This window comes from Moschus berezovskii, chromosome 1 (genome assembly GCF_049115385.1).
Source record: "Moschus berezovskii isolate FMDL1 chromosome 1, NW_MosBer_1.0, whole genome shotgun sequence".
NCBI lineage: Eukaryota > Metazoa > Chordata > Mammalia > Artiodactyla > Moschidae > Moschus > Moschus berezovskii.
In genome coordinates, this window is record NC_142460.1 from 1,894,059 (window position 1) to 1,911,978 (window position 17,920).

The following is a 17,920-nucleotide window of genomic DNA, read 5'->3' on the forward strand; positions in this document are numbered from 1 at the left end:
GCCTGGCAGCCCTGGAAACTAAGACTGTGGATCGCATGGGAAGGCGATTGTTGTTAAGTCGCTCAGTCGTGTCTGACTCTTTGCAGCCCCATGGACTGTAGCCCACCAGGCTCCTCTGTCCATGGGATTCTCCAGGCAAGAATACTGGAGTGGGTTGTTGTTTCCTTTGCCAGGGGATCTTCCTGACCCAGGAACTGAATTTGCATCTCCCACGTATCCTGCATTGGCAGGCAGGTTCTTTACCACTGAGCCACCTGGGAAGCCCAGTGCATTGAAAGTAGGGTCCTCATAGAGGAGGAGAGGGCCCCGAAGCCTGGGATAGGGATGCTTGAAGGATGCACCTGAGGATCTTGAACCCAACCCCTAATTCATCCAGATACCCGTGCTGCAGCAGACCATCACCCTTGCCTTTGCTGAAACTCAGCTCCCTCATCTGGAGACCAAGCAACAGCCACACACCTGAGACAGGAGCTGATGCTTGTTCCTTTCAGGTGGGCCTCCACTGCCCCTTTTGCTCCAGGCCTGTCACCAGGCAGGTTTCAGCCAAGTGGAGAAGGACGCACAGCCTGGGCTGCTAGGAAGGCCCTACATGCCCTGGGAGCACAGGACCAGCTCCTGGGTGCCAGCAGACATGGGGAGCACCAGGTGGGTGGGAGACGGGGCTGGGTGTAATGCGTTAGCTACAACAGAAGAACATCTGCTGATGTGGGCCATCTGTGACTTCAGTTGTGGGTTGAATTGTGTCCCCAGAGTGTCTGTCCTAACTGCTGCTCCCCGGCCCCAGCCCCCTGCCCTGGCTGTGAATGCAGCCTTATTTGGAAATAGGGTCTTTGCAGATAAAGTTCAGTTAAATGAGGTCACCCTGGGATAGGGGGCCCTAAGACCTCAGACTCAGGAAAGAAGCCCACGAGAAGACACGGATGGGGACTGGAGAGCTGCCTCTATAAGCCAAGGTTCCAGCTCTGCTGAGAGGCTCCCTGGAACACAGACTGGCCACTGGCCCAAAGCAAAGGGGTCAGGGCTGCAGCCCAGCCTCCCCACCTCGCGGCCAAGTATGCGGCTCCAACCTGACTGCATCCTCCAGGGCACCCAGGGCTAGCCCTGCCAGGTCTCAACCCCTCTGCCCTTCAGGTCTCAGGCCTACCCCAACCCGCACAATTGGTTGAGTGCCCCCCTCCCCTCCTGCAGCACTCCAGTCCAGATGGAAGCTGTGCCTCTCCACCCAGGGAGGTGGCCAGACTGCTCATCCCCCAATCTTCACCCCCTTAAATCTCTGGTTTCCCCCTCACCGCCCCCGACCCAGTTCAAACAAAGACCTTCTGGGGCAAACACTGCCCAGGACTGCTGAGCTGGCTGCTGGTGGGTCAGCCAGCAGTGCCCTGGCCTGGGCCTGATCTGGTCTCCTGGTGGCATATGTTGTGTCCGAGCCCCTGGCCTGCTTCCCCTGAAAAAGCCCATCATGCCCGCACCCCAGAGACCCTGTCAGGAATACCTGCTCGATACACTGGGAGGCCACCATATCCACAGACAGCTGTGTACCAAGTGGGGCTGTAATTCTCCCTTCTTCTCTGAGTGCTCAGGGCCACATGCAGACTGAGGGCTTGGGCAGGCCAGCCACCAGGCAGCCCTTCCCATGTGTGCTCCTTGATGATTTATCCTTAAATGTGGCAAAGGTGAGCATCCCCATGGGGAAGAGTGAGGAGGAGAGCAGACATGGTCAGGTTCCACCAAAGGGGCCCAGCAATTCCGCTCCTCCCCACCCACCACGCCAGGTCAGGCACCAGACTCCTGAGGAGCCGAGTGGGTGAACAACCCCGTGTTCTCTAGTTGGCCCTCAGAACCGCCCCCTACCCCAGTGGACCCACATGCCAGTCCCTGTGGTCACACAGAGCTTCCTGGGAGAGGAGTTCTGGGAAAGCACGCCAGCTGCAGCAGACTCTGGCCCTGTGGCAGACCCTTGATCAGGCCGTGCCTGAGTCCCACCTGCTTATGTGACCACACCTGCTGCAAAGGAGTCTGGGAAGTGTGGGTTTTCATGTGACCCAATTATACAGTCCCCCTTTCCTCAGGGCAGGTGGGGAGGTTGGATCTGAGTGGGAAGCCATCAGTGTCTGGTCACCCACGACATCATAAGCTCCCTTAGAGAGGGGCCCCGTCTGCCCTGCTGTCCACTCTGTCCCTGCCAGTAGGGGATCTGACACACCAACACTCAGCTCAGCAGAGTCCATCACGGCTGTGCCCAGACAAGACTCCTGACCAGGTTGCGCTGTGGAGGGGGTTGAGAAGCAGGAAGCTCTGAAGCCCTGGAGCCCCTGCAGCCCTGCTCTGGTGAGGATGGGAAGCGGGAGTTGCTGCCTCCTTGGGCAGCTTGCTTAGGGCTCCCTGTGCACTCCAGCTGGATGAGACAGATGGCCGCAGCCACAGGTGTCTTCAGGGCACGAGCACCACCAGCCATACCTGCCGGACCTCATCTGTCGGCAGAGACCCTGCGTCCCAGGGCACTCAGAGAGCTTGTGCCCACGGGCCGCTCTCTCTGAGCTGAGCCTGGAGGGCCCCGCACTCCCCTCTGCCCACCCCGCAGCAGGGACACAGCCTCCACATCACACAGGGCCCAGCCACTCAGCAGTCTGGGGACCTGGATGGCAGAACCTCCAAGCATTGCCCAAAAATTCTGGGCACAGAGGAGGAAGAAGCCCCCGAGGGCTGCTGAGAGAGGATGGGGTGGTATGGGGAAGTTGCCCGCCCACCCAGAGGGGCTCCTCCCTGTCTGGACAGCTTGAGGACTGGGGTGCTGGCTGGTGGGAGTGGGCTGGGCCACTGTGTCTGCATCTCCCCAGTGCACAAATCTCAGTCTGCTCCGGGAAACAGAGGGCACTCAGGGTGGGTGACCTGAGGGGCCCTTTGCAAGCGTGCAGAGAGGGACTGGGCAGATTCTCTTCCCGGTGGGGGATGGTTAGGGGCTGGGGCTGAGTGAGAGACTGGCTGGAAAGGATCGCCTTGGAACAGGCAGGGCCCAGGTGTCCCTGGGGGTCCCTGAAGCAGGTGCTGGGGGCCAGAGAGAAGGGGTGTCCACTAGGTCAGTGCCCACGGCTGGTGGGGACACTGGGTCTGGGGGCAATGAGCACCCCCCAGCAGTCCCTAAAACCCTCTGCCACCCTGCCCCAGACTGCCTCTGGTGTTCTGTTGGCACAACATACACTTTACCACTGTATTTATTCTCACACAACATACACTTTACCATTGTATTTATTCTTTTAATTTTATTTATTTTTTAAATTAGGTTCCCTCTTTTTAAAAAAATTTAATTGGCTTAGTTTTGGCAGCCCTGTGTGACATGTGGGAACTTACTTCCCTGACCAGGGATCAAACCTGTGGTCCCTACAGTAGGAGTGTGGAGTCTGAACCTGGGACTGGCAGGGATGTCTGTCTACCATTTGACAGTGTGCACTTCAGTGTGTTTAGTGCATTCATAATGGTTTGCAACCACCATCTCTTCTGGTGTCAAAACCTTATCACACCCGGGACACACCTGGAGGACCCTCTGTCTGAACCTGGTGGTCACACCTGCCTCCATCCCTTTGCTCCCTGCTCCCTGCTATGAGATGTGGGCTGTCGGCCCTGTCCAGGCAACTACATAGCATCCACCATCCCTCACCTTCCACTGGAAGTTTCCAGGTGGAAATACAGCTGATTTCAAGTCAATGTAAAACATGCTCGCTGACTTCTGTTTTCTCAGACCAAGAGCCCAAGATGCAAATTTTCTGTCCTAGAGCTCAGGAGAGAGCAGGACACACACAGCTCCTGACTCAGAGTCTCCTTCTCCTGCTCTCACAGGTCTCTTTGCTCCTCAAGGAGTGCTTACCTGCTCTGCATTTGGCCCTCATGACCTGAACCTCCCAGCCTCCAGTGACAGGCCTGGCACAAAACACCACCTACCCCAGAGACAAAGTGGAGACAGGAAGGGGGCAGACTCCGACACTCAGGAACAGGCTGTCTACCCGGACCCTGAGCCACACAGAACTGTCCCCAGTGTTGAGTCTGACAACACAGGGTGCACTTTGCTATTCTATTGCACACGAACACACACACACACACACGGCAAACACAGCACTGGACTGACTTCACCAACGATAGTAACCGGCTGCTGAAACCAGGAAGCCTTGAGACAGACCCAGCGCACACCCCGGGCAGTCAGTGGGTAGTCGGAGCCGGACTCGCAGGACATGGCATTCAGCGGGCCCTGCGGGTCACCGCCTCCCTGCACACATCTGTGCGTCTCTACCTGAGCAGAAATGCGTGACTGTATCTGAGTCCATCTAGAACTAATGCTCTAGGGTCAGATTTTCTCAACCCCTCTTACTGTACTGGGTGGGGTGGGGGGTTCTGAGACCTGGAGACACGACACAGTTAACATGACGGCGTGTGGAGCTGTGGTGAGAGCACAGGCTGCTGGAACCCTGGGTGTACCACCTGCCCACTGCCACCTGGGCCGCCCTCTCCCCCACCTCGGCTCCTCAGGGAAGGGGTCTCAGGCGGCAGGAGGCCCAGCGGGGGCTCCACCCAGGACACCTCTCCCCTGCTGACCCTTCCCTACTGTGATTATAGCTTCAGACGAAGAAAAAACCCAACAGAGACAATTTGTGAAAACAGAAGACACATATTTAGTTAAAGATAACACAAGCCCCCCTCGAAAGAAAACATCATGGATTAGTTAAAATCATGGATTGGGAGAAAAAAATGAACACAGCGAAAGCAGGAAACAGAGACACCACCCCACCCCAAGGGGCACCGCGTCTGGTCCCAGACAGGTCTGCAGAGGAGAGACCCACGTGGGTGATGGACTCTGCAAAACCGGGCCTAGAAGTACGTCAGCTCGTCGTGCCTGCCTTTGCTGGTCTGGTAGCTGGTCAAGGCCACGGGCTTGTTCTCGTGCGGGAGGCTTTCAAACACTCGGATGTGCACGAAGTCATCCTCATCCACTTGAACCTGAAAGGAGAGTCCAGTGAGGGGCCGGTGGGGCCTCTGACCCCAAGTCCCCCTGCTCCGCTGGACTTGGCTGGATGGGCAGGAAGGCCCTGATGTCTGGAGGCTGCGTCCTTTCGTGTCCCCAGAGACTGGGCTGAGGACATTGCCACCTTCCTCCTTCAAGTGCAAGGGATGCCCTCGGTGCCCAGCCAGCACCCCTCACCCACACTCACTCCAGCAGAGCCCTTAGTCACCCGAGAGGCTAGGTCCTCTTCTCCAAGGAGGCCACAGAACACACACGCACACACACACACACACATGCACACACGTGCTCATTTTAGACAGCCACCAACCCCCTGAAGCTGAGGGCTGCCACAGGACCCTGCTGAGCACACCTGCCCTGAACACCTGTGAGCTCCCACTTCAGCCAGACTCTCCCAAGAGGCTGATACCCCACCTTGATCAAGTAGTTCATCCCGGCGACCACCTGGCTCCTGAATTTCACAGCCTTGAACATTGGAAACTTCTTGTTCTCCTTCTCCTCCAGCTGGGACTTCACCTGGGGAAGGGGAGAAGGGAGAGACAGGTGAGCTCACCTGTGTTAGACATTGCAGCTACACTCCAACGCCTGTGCACTGCACACTTTCTACACCTCATCTGTTTTTCACGGCTGAGCAGACACACTCAGCTGTGGCCTCTGGTGATAAAGGACAGAAAAATGTTCTCTGTATCATTTCTCTTTTCTTTTCAAGGATGGGAATTTTGTATTTTCATCATCAAGACAATATGTATAAGTTCACACCCTGTCATTCTTTTCACTTAGTTCTTTTGAAAGAGTACATACCATTTTTTAGTTACACTTTTAAAAGTGAAAATTAAAATATTTTAAAGAGTTAAACTAAATTGAAAGTTAAATATAATTTTCCAGGGCTTCCTCAGTGGGTAATACTCAATGACAATAATGCAAGGGGCCCGGGTTTGATTCCTGGTCAGTGAGCTGTAGCCTACATGCCGCAAGGAAGATCCACTTGCCGAAAGTAACTAAGTGGCACAGCCAAAATAAAACAAATAAATATTTATTAAAAATTCAGTCTTCCATCTTCTGTTGTTAATGTTCAGTTGCTAAGTCATGCCTGACTCTTTGTGACCCCATGATTGTGGCACGCCAGGCTCCTCTGTCCTCCAGTCTCCCAGAGTTTGCTCAAATTCATCTCCATTGAGTCAGTGATGCTATCTAACCAACTCATCCTATGCTGATGCCTTCTCCTCCTGCCCTCGATTTTTCCCAGCATCAGGGTCTTTTCTGATGAGTCAGCTCTTCCCAGCAGATGGCCAGAGGACTAGAGTTTGAGCTTCATCATCAGTCCTTCCGGTGAATATTCAGGGTTGATTTCCTTTAGGATTGACTGGTTCGATCTTATAGAGGTGCCTTAATTCTCTTGAAAAAAAAAAGTGAAAGTGAAAATGTTAGTCGCCCAGTGGTGTCCAGCTCTTTGTGACCCCATGGACCGTAGCCTGCCTGGCTCCTCTGTTCATGGAATTCTCCAGGCAAGAATCCTGGAGTGGGTTGTCATTTCATTTTCCAGGGTTCTCTTAAGAATCTCAGTTTCTTCTGCGACAGATAAAGCACTATTACAGTTTAAAAAAATGCTTTTCTACTTTTAAATTTGTATTTGTTTTTATTTTTTAAACGTGCCATAACTCTGGGTTTTCCATTGTTAACTTTTACTTACTTATTCTTTTTTTTTTTTTTTGGCTGCCTTGGGTCTTTGAGGCTGCATGCCAGCTTTCTCCGGTTTCAAAGAGTGAGGGCTTCTGTTGAGAGCACAGGCTCTAGGCATGGGGGCTTCGGTAGTCTTGGCTCCCTGGCTCTAGAGCTCCGGCTTGAGAATTGTGGCACTAGGGCTCACTTGCTTGGCTCTATGTGGTATCTTCCCGGATCAGGGATGGATTCCAGGTCCCCTGCACTGGCCTGTGGATTCTTCTCCCCTGGGCCACCAACGTAGCCCTTTGCTGCCTTTTTAGACAGTCTCCCTAGGATGCAGGGCCTTTCGCAGAGGCTGTTTCTGATCTTTGGTGTCAGATGTTAATAATACCCTTGGTTGGATCAGTCAGGTTTTCTAGGGTCTTGGCCTTTGGGGAACTGAGCTTTGTTATGGAGGAAGGGAGAGCAGGTTGCTTTGTCTTGATTTTAAGATCTAATCTGGTTTCTGAGTGCTCAACAACCACAGTAGCTCTCTGCGCTGAAGTCCCCAGACCAGTTCTGGGTGTCAGAGGAGTTTGCTGAACCTGCTGATTGGGGAGCCAAGGGCATCACCATTATGCATGCCAGTGAGTCATCTGGCGAGGGCCTGCAGGGAGGGGCACTCTGGTGATTAGGTAGGGGAAAGGAAAGGAGGAGGGAGGGTCAGGTAGTGAGAGACGGGCCAGCTGCTCTTCCGTGACGCTGCCACGGCTCTCAGGGTGGTCAGTGTGGGTGTGTCCCCCTGGGCCAGTGCCCACCCTTGTCTCAACACTCACCTCTGCAACCCTTCTTCACGGAGCTGTAGGGAACTGACCTTCAGACCGTTTACCCAACCCGGGGGTGAGTGATACCCACAGACCCTCCTGGGGGCCTGGGATGGAATCATCTCTCTGTCTGTCTCAGGAGTGGAAGAAGAGAGCCCTGCTCTGTGCAAGGATGGCTGGATGTGGTGGGTACAGGTCTGTCTCTAACTTCATGTCTCCTTATCTGTTCATGAAAGCTTCAGTACAAAAGGCCAGCAGACGGTGCCCCTGCCCCTCACAGATCACACCCAGCACACAGGTGGCCACCTCACTCAGGCCTGGAGACCTAGGAAGAGGCGGGGAGGGCTGGGCTGAGTGACCATGGAGGGGGAGAACAGGGAACACCCTTCTGCCTGGCTCTCACTGGCTGTCCCCCAGATCCCTCAGTGTCTAAAGTCTCACAAGACTGACTCACCCCTTCCATGACTGCTGTCAGATGGTCCCAAAGGTAGGATCAAGGATGCGGCAGAGCACATGCCCTGGGATGTAGGAGGCAGCAGTGGAGAGGGGAGGGGTGCGGAGGTGGGCAGGAAAGACAAGGGACCCAGGTTTCCTCTTCCCATCAGAACTTGAATACCCCACCCCAGGCCCTGAACTTGTCTCCCTTGTGAGGGCGGGGGGACAGGCCCCAACCAACATGACCCTCGGGTGCAAGTGTTTTCCTGGAAAAGGGGCTGGACCGCTGTCCAGGGTCTGATCCAGGCTCTGCCTACTTGACCCAGCTACTTTCAGTTTCTAAATGTTTCACTGGAGAGCATTTCAAACCTCCATGAAAGTGCTAAAATAACAGCCTGAGTCTAGGAGGCCTGGGACCCTGACTCGCTCCTGATGACCTCACCCCCTGCTGTGTCCTTTCATCTCTGTGTGCTTCTCCCCAACTGTCATCTTGCCTCCCCCTCCAACTCCTCTGTCCCCCTTCCCTTCTCCAGAGGGAATAGGATGTGCTAGGGTGCAGTGCCTCTGTCCCAGAGGTGATGACTGCTGACCACCGTGGTCCCAGGACCCCTTCTGCCCGCAGCAGCCCTACCTGGTCAGCGATGGCCTGGATTTCAGCTGTGACAGCCTGAGTATCTGAGAACCCACCGGCGTTTGGCCCCCACATCTCAGCAGTCGGCAGGCTGGGCGGGTGAGCTGTAGGAGCTGCTGACACTCCCAGGACGGGCGAGTTAATGGGAAACTCCCAGACTTGGAGGGATGGTCCTGTGATGCATGGGCGGAGCCAGGAGAGGTGCCTAGGTTGAGGGACAGGGAACAGGGAGGGGAAGCCCTGGTCCCATTCAGGAACATGCTCTGACACAGCGGGGGCGGGACTTCGGTATCTTCCTCTGGGTGGCAGAGTCACAAGGCAGGGATGGGGGCTCCCTGCAGGATGGGGGTGGGAGCTGGGGGAGGCACCGACAGAATCTCCAGAGAGAGAGGACTCCACTCGGACGGGAGGATGACGGGGTCACCAACCCTTCGGATTCCATAGTGGTCTGGAGAGACAGGAGCAGCCGGATCTGAGAGCTGCCAAGGACAGAGGGAAGAGAAGCCCCCACCAGCTCAGAACCTGGAGGAGCTGGAGGAGAGGGGCAGGGGCCGCCTGGGCCTCAGTGCGACCTGGCTGTGCCCACCTGGAGCCCCTCATCCTCCAGCCGGGCCCAGCGCCCCACCTGTTCTGGCCTGTCCTGTGGGCTGCTGTGCACACCATGGACATGTGACCGGTGACGCAGGAAGGACTGACGTGGGTGGACAAAAGAGCCACAGAGGAGTTCAGGGGCAGGGAGGCGATGACTCCAGGGCCTCAGAAGGCATGGGGGGCAGACGGACGGTGTTACTTACTAGGACTTGGTTCTGATGGGTGTGGGATAGGATTTAGAGTAGGTTCAACTGTTGCCCAGGCTGGGGCGGGGGCACCCTGCTGGGTCCAAGCCTGGGCTCTTGAGTACACTGGGAAACCAGTTATCTGAGCAGACGCATGTAGTGAGAAACAAGGCCGAGGCCTCGGTGGGGAAGGGCGCCTGGGAGGTGGGCAGCAGAGTCAGGGAACCCAGGAGAACCGCTCTGCGCTGTGGTCTCGGGATGGATGTTGGTGGAGTTAGCTCCCAGGTTGGCTTCGGTCAGTCATCTTTCTTGTTCCCAGTTGTGGTGTGAGGCCCTTCCTGGTGGCGCGCACATCTCTCAGGCAGGATGGCTTCCAGCGGGAGTGTTTCTGGGAGGTTGGCAGGACATAGTACAGGCTGGCCTCACCCGCCTGCTTCTGGCCCCCAAGAAATCTAGTTAGATTTTGGCGGCAGCTTCTCAGTAACGCACACCTTACAGGGAACTCCTATTTTGAGACAACTCAGGCAAGTGCTTATTACTGTGTTTTTACCCAGGGGGGAGGTTTCAGGCAATGGTTCCCTAAAAATTCTGTCCCCCCCTCCCGCCCTGAGACACTTTAGAGTTGAGATAATTCTTGAGTAATCAGAGTCGAAATCAGATTGATTATATTCTTTGCAGCCAAAGATGGAGAAGCCCTATACAGTCAGCAAAAACAACTCCAGGAGCTGATTGTGACTCAGATCATGAACTCCTTATTGCAAAATTCAGACTTATATTGAAAAAAGGAGGGACAACCAGTAGACCATTCTGGTATGACCTAAATTAAATCCCTTATGATTATACAGTGGAAGTGACAAATAGATGCAAGGGACTAGATCTGATAGAGTGCCTGAAGAACTATGGATGAGGTTCATAACACTGTACAGGAGGCCGTGATCAAAGCCATCCCGAAGGAAAAGAAATGCAAAAAGGCAAAATGGTTGCCTGATGAGGCCTTACAAATAGCTGATAAAAGAAGAGAAGTGAACGACAAAGGAGAAAAGAAAGATATATTCATCTGAATGCAGATTTCCAAAGAATAGCAGGGACAGATAAGAAAGCATTCCTAAGTGATCAGTGCAAAGAAATAAAGGGAAACAATAGGATGAGAAAGACTAGAGATCTCTTCAAGAAAATCAGAGATACCAAGGGAACATTTCAGGCAAAGATGGGCTCGATAAAGGACAGAAATGGTATGGGCCTGAGAGAAGCAGAAGATATTAAGAAGATGTGGCAAGAATACACAGAAGAACTGCACAAAAAAGATCTTAATGACCCAGTTAACCACGATGGTATGTTCACCTAGAGCCAGACATCCTGGAGTGTGAAGCCAAGTGGGCCTCAGGAAGCATCACTGCAAATAAAGCTAGTGGAGGTGATGGAATTTCAGCTGAGCTATTTCAAATCCTAAAATACGATGCTGTGAAAGTGTTGCACTCAATATGCCAGCAAATTTGGAAAACTCAGCAGTGGCCACAGAACTGGAAAATGTGTTTTCATTCTAATCCCAAAGAAAGGCAATGCCAAAGAATGATCAAACTACCACAGAGTTGCACTCATCTCACATGCAAGCAAAGTAATGCTCAAAATTCTCCAAGGTAGGCTTCAACAGTACATGAACCGAGAACTTCCAGATGTTCATGCTGGATTTAGAAAAGGCAGAGGAACCAGAGATCAAATTGCCAACATCCATTGGATCATAGAAAAAGCAAGAGAATTCCAGGAAAACATTTACTTCTGCGTCATTGGCTTCCCTGGTGGCTCAGAGGTTAAAGCGTCTGCCTGCATCTGCCTGCAATGTGGGAGACCTGGGTTCGATCCTTGGGTAGGGAAGATCCCCAGGAGAAGGAAATGGCAACCCACTCCAGTATTCTTGCCTGGAGAATCCCATGGACAGAGGAGCCTGGTGGGCTACAGTCCACGGGGTTGCAAAGAGTCGGACACAACTGAGCAACTTCACTTTCACTGCTTCATTGACTACACTAAAGTCTTTGACTGTGTGGATCAGAAGAAACTGTGGAAAATTCCTCAAGAGATGGGAATACCAGACCACCCTACCTGCTTCCTGAGAAATCTGTATGCAGGTCAAGAAGCAACAGTTCAAACCAGACATAGAACAATGGACTGGTTCCAAATTGGAGAAGGACTGCTTATTTAACTTCTATGCAGAGTACATCATGTGAAATGCTGGGCTGGATGAAGCACAAACTGTAATCAAGATTGCTGGGAGAAATATCAATAACCTCAGATATGATAATGGCACCACCCTTATGGCAGAAAGTAAAGAGGAACTAAAGAGCCTCTTGATGAAAGTAAAAGAGGAGAGTGAAAAAGCTGCCTTAAAAGTCAACGTTCAGAAAACAAAGATCATGGCATCTGGTTCCATCACTTCATGACAAATAGATGGGGAAACAATGGAAACAGTGACAGACTTTCTTTCCTTGGTCTCCAAAATCACTGCAGATGGTGACTGCAGCCATGAAATTAAAAGACGCTTGCCCCTTGGAAGAAAAGCTATGACCAACCCAGATAGCATGTTAAAGAGCAGAGCCATTACTTTGTCAACAAAGGTCCATCTAGTCAAAACTATGGTTTTTCTAGTAATCATAAACGGATGTGAGAGTTGGACCTTAAAGAAAGCTACCGCCAAAGAACTGATGCTTTTGAACTATGGTATTGGAGAAGACTCATTTTGTTCTCCAAGGCCAAAGTTACCTGTTTCCCCAGCTATCTCTTGATTTTCCACTTTTGCATTCCAATCCCCAAAGATGAATGGAACATCTGTTTTAAGTGTTAGTTCTAGAAGGTCTTCTAGGTCTTCATAGAACTGATCAAGATGTCCAATCAGCTACTGGGGAAGAGCAGAGGAGGAGTATTAAAAGCCCCAGAAAGAATGAAGTAGCTGGGCCAAAGCAGAAATGATGCTCAGTTGCAGATTGTCTGGTCATGAAAGTAAAATCTGATTCTGCATAGAACAGTATTGCATAGGAACCTGGAATGTTGGTACCACGAGTCAAGGTAAATTGGATATGTTCAAGCAGGAGATGGAAAGAATAAACATCAATATCTTAGGAATCAGTGAGCTAAAATGCACTGCAATGGGTGAATTTAATTCAGATGACCATTGCATCTACTACTGTGGGCAAGAATACCATAGAAGAAACAGAGTAGCCCTCATAGTCAGCAAAAGAGTCCAAAATGCAGTACTTGAGTGCAGCCTCAAAACTGACAGAATGATCTCAGTTCATTTCCAAGGCAAACCATTCAACATCACAATAATCCAAGTCTATGCCCCTACCACCAATGCCAAAGAAGCTGAAGTTGATCAGCTCTATGAAGACCTAGAAGACCTCCCAAAACTAACACCTAAAACAGATGTTTTATTCATCTTTAGGGTTTGGAATGCAAAAGTGGAAAGTCAAGAGATACGTGGAGTAACAGGCAAGATTGACCTAGGGGGAAATATGAGGCATGGCAAAGGCTAACTGAATTCTGCCAAGAGAATGTAATGATCATAGCAAATACCCTTTTTCAACAGCACAAGAGATGACTTTCCACATGGACATCACCAAGTGGTCAATGCCAAAATCAAGTTGATTACATTCTCTGTAGCCAAAGATGGAGAACCTATACACAGTCAGCAAAAACAAGACCTGAAACTGTCTGTGGCTCAGACCAGCAGCTTCTCATAGCAAAATTCATGCTTATACTAAGGGGAATGAAAGGTTGTTGCTGAACCACGAAAGATGCCAGGATTCTTGGCCTCAGGAGGAGAAGAATTCAATCCGGGGCCAGAGACGAGGCTTGATCACTCACAGCTTTTGTGTAATAAAGTTTTATTAAAGTATAAAGGGGATAGAGAAGGCTTCTGACACAGACATCAGAAGGGGGCAGAAAGAGTGCCCGCCTACTAGTCTTTAGCTGGATGTTATATAGTTAGTAGCAGTCTGTTAATGAAAGAAAGAAATGTCTCAAAACTCAGAGAGAAGGCAATGGCAAGCCACTCCAGTACTTTTGCCTAGAAAATCCCACGGACAGAGGAGCCTGGTAGGCTGCAGTCCATGGGGTTGCTACTAGTCAGACATGACTGAGCGACTTCATTTTCACTTTTCACTTTCACGCACTGGAGAAGGAAATGGCAACCCACTCCAGTGTTCTTGCCTGGAGAATCCCAGGGATGGCGGAGCCTGGTGGGCTGCCATCTATGGGGTTGCACAGAGTCGTACATGACTGAAGTGACTTAGCAGCAGCAGCAGCAGTCTGTTAATGAAAGAAAGAAATGTCTCAAACTCAGAGAATGGCACCAGGCCCCTCACCCACAAGATGCATTTCGAGATAATTTTGGCACCAAGTGAGTCATCTCGGGGCCATAAAAAGACTGACTTGAATCTTGAAGAAAGGCAGATTACTATACAAATAGTTTTGTTTACACAGATTAGGAGAACAACGTATGAGTATAACATACTGGTTTGTCAAGTCAGTTCTGAGCCTAAATCCGAGCTCTCAGGCAGAACTGACTTGAAGATAGAGTCTAGGGTAAATGTATAGTACATTAACATAGCTTAAGACAAACACTTCCGTAAGAAAAATGTGTTGGTTAGCTCAAGATTTGAGAAAAGTTAAGTTCAGGGGGAACCAGGTGTCATTATCGCAACACAGCGTTTTAAGAGAAACCTCTTTTTAAAGTTGTATAGAGAAGGGGAAAAAATATAACACTAGTTTGTTTTCTTCTGCCGCTTAAGAGAGAGGAGAAGAAAATGTCTGACACTTGCAGCCTGTTTCCTCCGCTTGGAGACCCCTGGCCTCCTTGCCTGTTACTCTCTCAGGAATAAGTGGCAGTGTGGGATAAGGGGAAAGCAGGGAAAACCTCTAGGCCAGCCAAGTATGACTGAATCCAGCTCCCTATGAATATGCAGTAGAGGTGACAAATGGATTCAAAGGATTAGAGCTAGTAAAGATTGTGACTGAAGAACTCTGTACAGAGGTCCATAATATTGTACAGGAGGAAGCAAACAAAACCATCCCAGAGAAAAAGAAATGTGTTAGGTAACCTGAATAGGAAACAGGACTCCAAAATGGCGGTGGTTAAAAGACAAGGAAGGGAAAAGCCCTCGAAAATAGCACAAAGGAAGGTCAAAGGAAGGTCCGAGGACCAGAGTGAGGACCTCAGGTAGAACAAACAGCACTCCTGGCTAGCCCAGTTTACATGGGGCAGGCCCGGGGAGCAGGAGGGGGCGCAGGAAAAAACATGGAAAGACGAGCCAAAGGGCCAGGTCTCTTTTTCCCGCGCGCACACTCTCTTTCTCTCTCCCTTCTCTTCGCGTCTTTGGGTCAGCATGCCCTCACGCCTTGAGGATGTATTTTCCTGCTATTTTCTAAATAAAACTGAGCTGTAACACTGATCTGTCTAAGAGCTATAACACGGTCTGTCCAAGAGCTGTGACACGCTGAGGGCTTTAATGTCCGTCGCTTCAAATTTTTGTTGAGACTAGACAGAACCAAGGAGACTACAGTTGCCTGACAAAATGCAAGAAGGCAAAGTGGTGATCTGAAGAGGCTTTATAAATAGCTGAAGAAAGAAGAGGAGCAAAAAGCAAGGGAGAAATGCAGAACTCTAAAGAATAGCAGGGAGAGACAAGAAGGTCTTTTTCAATGAACTGTGCAGGTAAACAGAGCAAAACAACAGGAGGGGAAAGACTAGAAATCTCTTCAGGAAAATTGGAAATATCAAGGGAATATTTTTCCCAAAGATGGACATTATAAAGGACAGAAATGGTAGAGACTTAGGCACTGAAGACATCAAGAAGAGATGGAGGCCATCATGAGAAATGCTGCACTGGATGAGCTACAGGCTAAATCAAGACAGGCAGGAGAAACATCAACAACCTCAGAAATGTGGATGATACTCCTCTAATGGCAGAGAGCACAGAGGAACTAAGGAACCTGCTGATGAGTGTTAAGGAGGAGAGTGAAAGAGCCAGCTTCAAACAACGTATTAAGAAAACCAATATCATGGCATCTGGCCCCATCACCTTACGCAAATACGAGGGTCAAAAAGTGGAAGTAGTGACAGATTTCCTCTTCTTGGGCTCCAAAGTGTGGACGGTGATGGCAGCCATGAAATCAGAAGATGACTGGTTCCTGGCAGGAAAGCGATGACAAACCTAGATGGTGTGTTGAAAAGCAGAGACACTACTCTGCCAACAATGGTCCATATAGTCAAGGTTATGGCCTTCCCAATGATCATACACGGTTTTGACAACTGGACCATAACGAAGGCAGAGAGCCATAGAATTGATGCCTTCAAACTGTGGCGCTGTAGAAGACTTCCTTGGACAGTGAAGAGATCGAAACCTGGCAATCTTAAGGAAAATCAACCCCGAATACTCATTGGAAGGACGGATGCTGAAACTGAAGCTCTACTACTTTGGTCACATGCTGCAAACAGCCAACTCACTGGAAAAGTCTCTGCTGCTGGGAGAAGGAAATGGCACCCCACTCCAGTACTCTTGCCTGGAAAATCCCATGGATGGAGGAGCCTGGTAGGCTGCAGTCCGTGGAGTCGCTAAGGGTCGGACACGACAGAGCGACTTCACTTTCACTTTTCACTTTCACACACTGGAGAAGGAAATGGCAACCCACTCCAGTGTTCCTGCCTGGAGAATCCCAGGGACGGGGGAACCTGGTGGGCTGCTGTCTATGGGGTCACACAGAGTCGGACACGACTGAAGTGACTTAGCAGCAGCAGCTGGGAAAGAATGAGGACAGGAGAAGGGAGCATCAGAGGATGAGATGGTTGGATGGTTATCACCATTGTAACAGACATGAACTTGGGCAAACTTCAGGAGACGGTAAGGGGCAGGGAAGCCTGGCATACAGCAGTCCATGGGGTTGCAAAGAGTCGGACAGGACTGAGCGACTGAACAACAACACTGCATCTGGGATACAACTCAGGACTGTGAACCAGGCACCGAGTCTGTGACTCCATCTGATTGTTAACTGCTTGCTTTCCTACTTGGATGGCGGGTGTGGGGGTGTGCTCCAAGGTTCTGCTCCATCCTGACTCCCGTTTTCTCTGATACTCCTCAGTCCTGAGGAGGAACAGGTGCAAAACACCAAAAGGAATAAAGTTTCAGACAGAGATTAATCATCAAATTAACAGAGGAAGCCACAGGAGAGGAAGAACCCCCTTAGGGCTGCTGAGAGAGGATGAGTCGGGCGAGGGGAAGATGCCACCCAACCGGCACACCAGCTCCACTGCTGATGGGTCTCCTGGGAAGCGGCACAAAGCCCCACACAATGGGGGTGTAAGGCAGCAGAAATATCCTTGCTCCCGGCTCTGGAGGCCAGAGACCCAAGTCAAAGTGTCAGCAGGGCCACGCTCCCTCCTAGGCTCAGCGGAAAGCCCCTCCCATCTCTCCCTGCCCTGTGGGGGTCCTCAGCTTATAGAGACAGCTCTCCATCCCCCCTCTGTCTTCACCTGGCCTACTTTCCTAGGCTTGGGTATCTCCAGATCACTCAGCAAATGCCTCCCAAAGCAGAGTCAAGTTTATGACCACAAAGGCCAGAGAGCAGGGGTGTCTACTGGGTCAGCGCCCACGGCTGGTGGGGACTCTGGGTCTGGGGGCAATGAGAGAGCTCCCCTCAGCAGTCCCCCAAACCCTCTGCACCCTGTCCCAAACTGCCTCTGGTGTCCTGTCTGCACCTGGGTCAATTTTTAACTGAGGTTAAATTGCTTCAACATACACTTTACTGTTTTATTTATTCTTTTTATTCTATTTATATTTTGAAGTAGCTTCCCTCCTTTTTTTAAAAAAAAAATTTAGTTTTGGCAGCCCTGTGTGACATGTGGGAACTTAGTTCCCTGACCAGGGATCAAACCTAAGGCTTCCGCAGAAGTGTGGGGTCTGACCTGTGGACTGGAAGGGAAGTCTGCTTACCATTTGACAGTGTGCACTTCACTGGTGTTTAGTGTATTCACCGTGGTGAACAACCACCTCTTCTAGTGTCAAAACCTTGTCACCCCCAGCACACACCTGAGGGACCCTCTGTCTGAACCTGGTGATCAGAACTGCTTCTGTCCCTGTGCTCCATGTTCCCTGCTATGAGATGCTTCCTGCTATGAGATGTGGGCTGTTGGCCCTGTCCAGGCAACTACATACATCCCATAACCCACACCTTTCACTGGAAGTTTCCAGGTGGAAATACAGCCGATTTCAAGTCAATGTAAACATGCTCGCTGGCATCTGTTTTCCCAGACCAAGAGCCCGAGATGCAAGTTTTCTGTCCTAGAGCTCAGGAGAGAGCAGGACACACACAGCTCCTGACTCAGAGTCTCCTTCTCCTGCTCTCACAGGTCTGTTTGCTCCTCAAGGAGTGCTTACCTGCTCTGCATTTGGCCCTCATGACCTGAACCTCCCAGCCTCCAGTGACAGGCCTGGCACAAAACACCACCTACCCCAGAGACAAAGTGGAGACAGGATGGGGGCAGACTCTGACGCTCAGGAACAGGCTGTCTACCCGGACCCTGAGCCACACAGAACTGTCCCCAGTGTTGAGTCTGACA

At 51.2% G+C, this 17,920-nt stretch overlaps 1 protein-coding gene across 1 annotated transcript; it reads right to left on the reverse strand.

Annotated features, from left to right (window-relative positions):
• Positions 1-4,637: 4,637 nt before the first annotated feature.
• On the reverse strand, positions 4,638-8,692 carry LOC129552354 (stefin-C). The gene is made up of 3 exons (XM_055420690.2): positions 8,540-8,692; positions 5,423-5,524; positions 4,638-4,986 (listed from the first exon to the last, which is right to left on the reverse strand). Exons 1-3 carry the CDS (start codon positions 8,612-8,614, stop codon positions 4,858-4,860), a joined length of 306 nt encoding a protein of 101 aa, XP_055276665.1. The 5' UTR covers positions 8,615-8,692; the 3' UTR covers positions 4,638-4,857.
• Between the last annotated feature and the right edge of the window lie 9,228 nt (positions 8,693-17,920).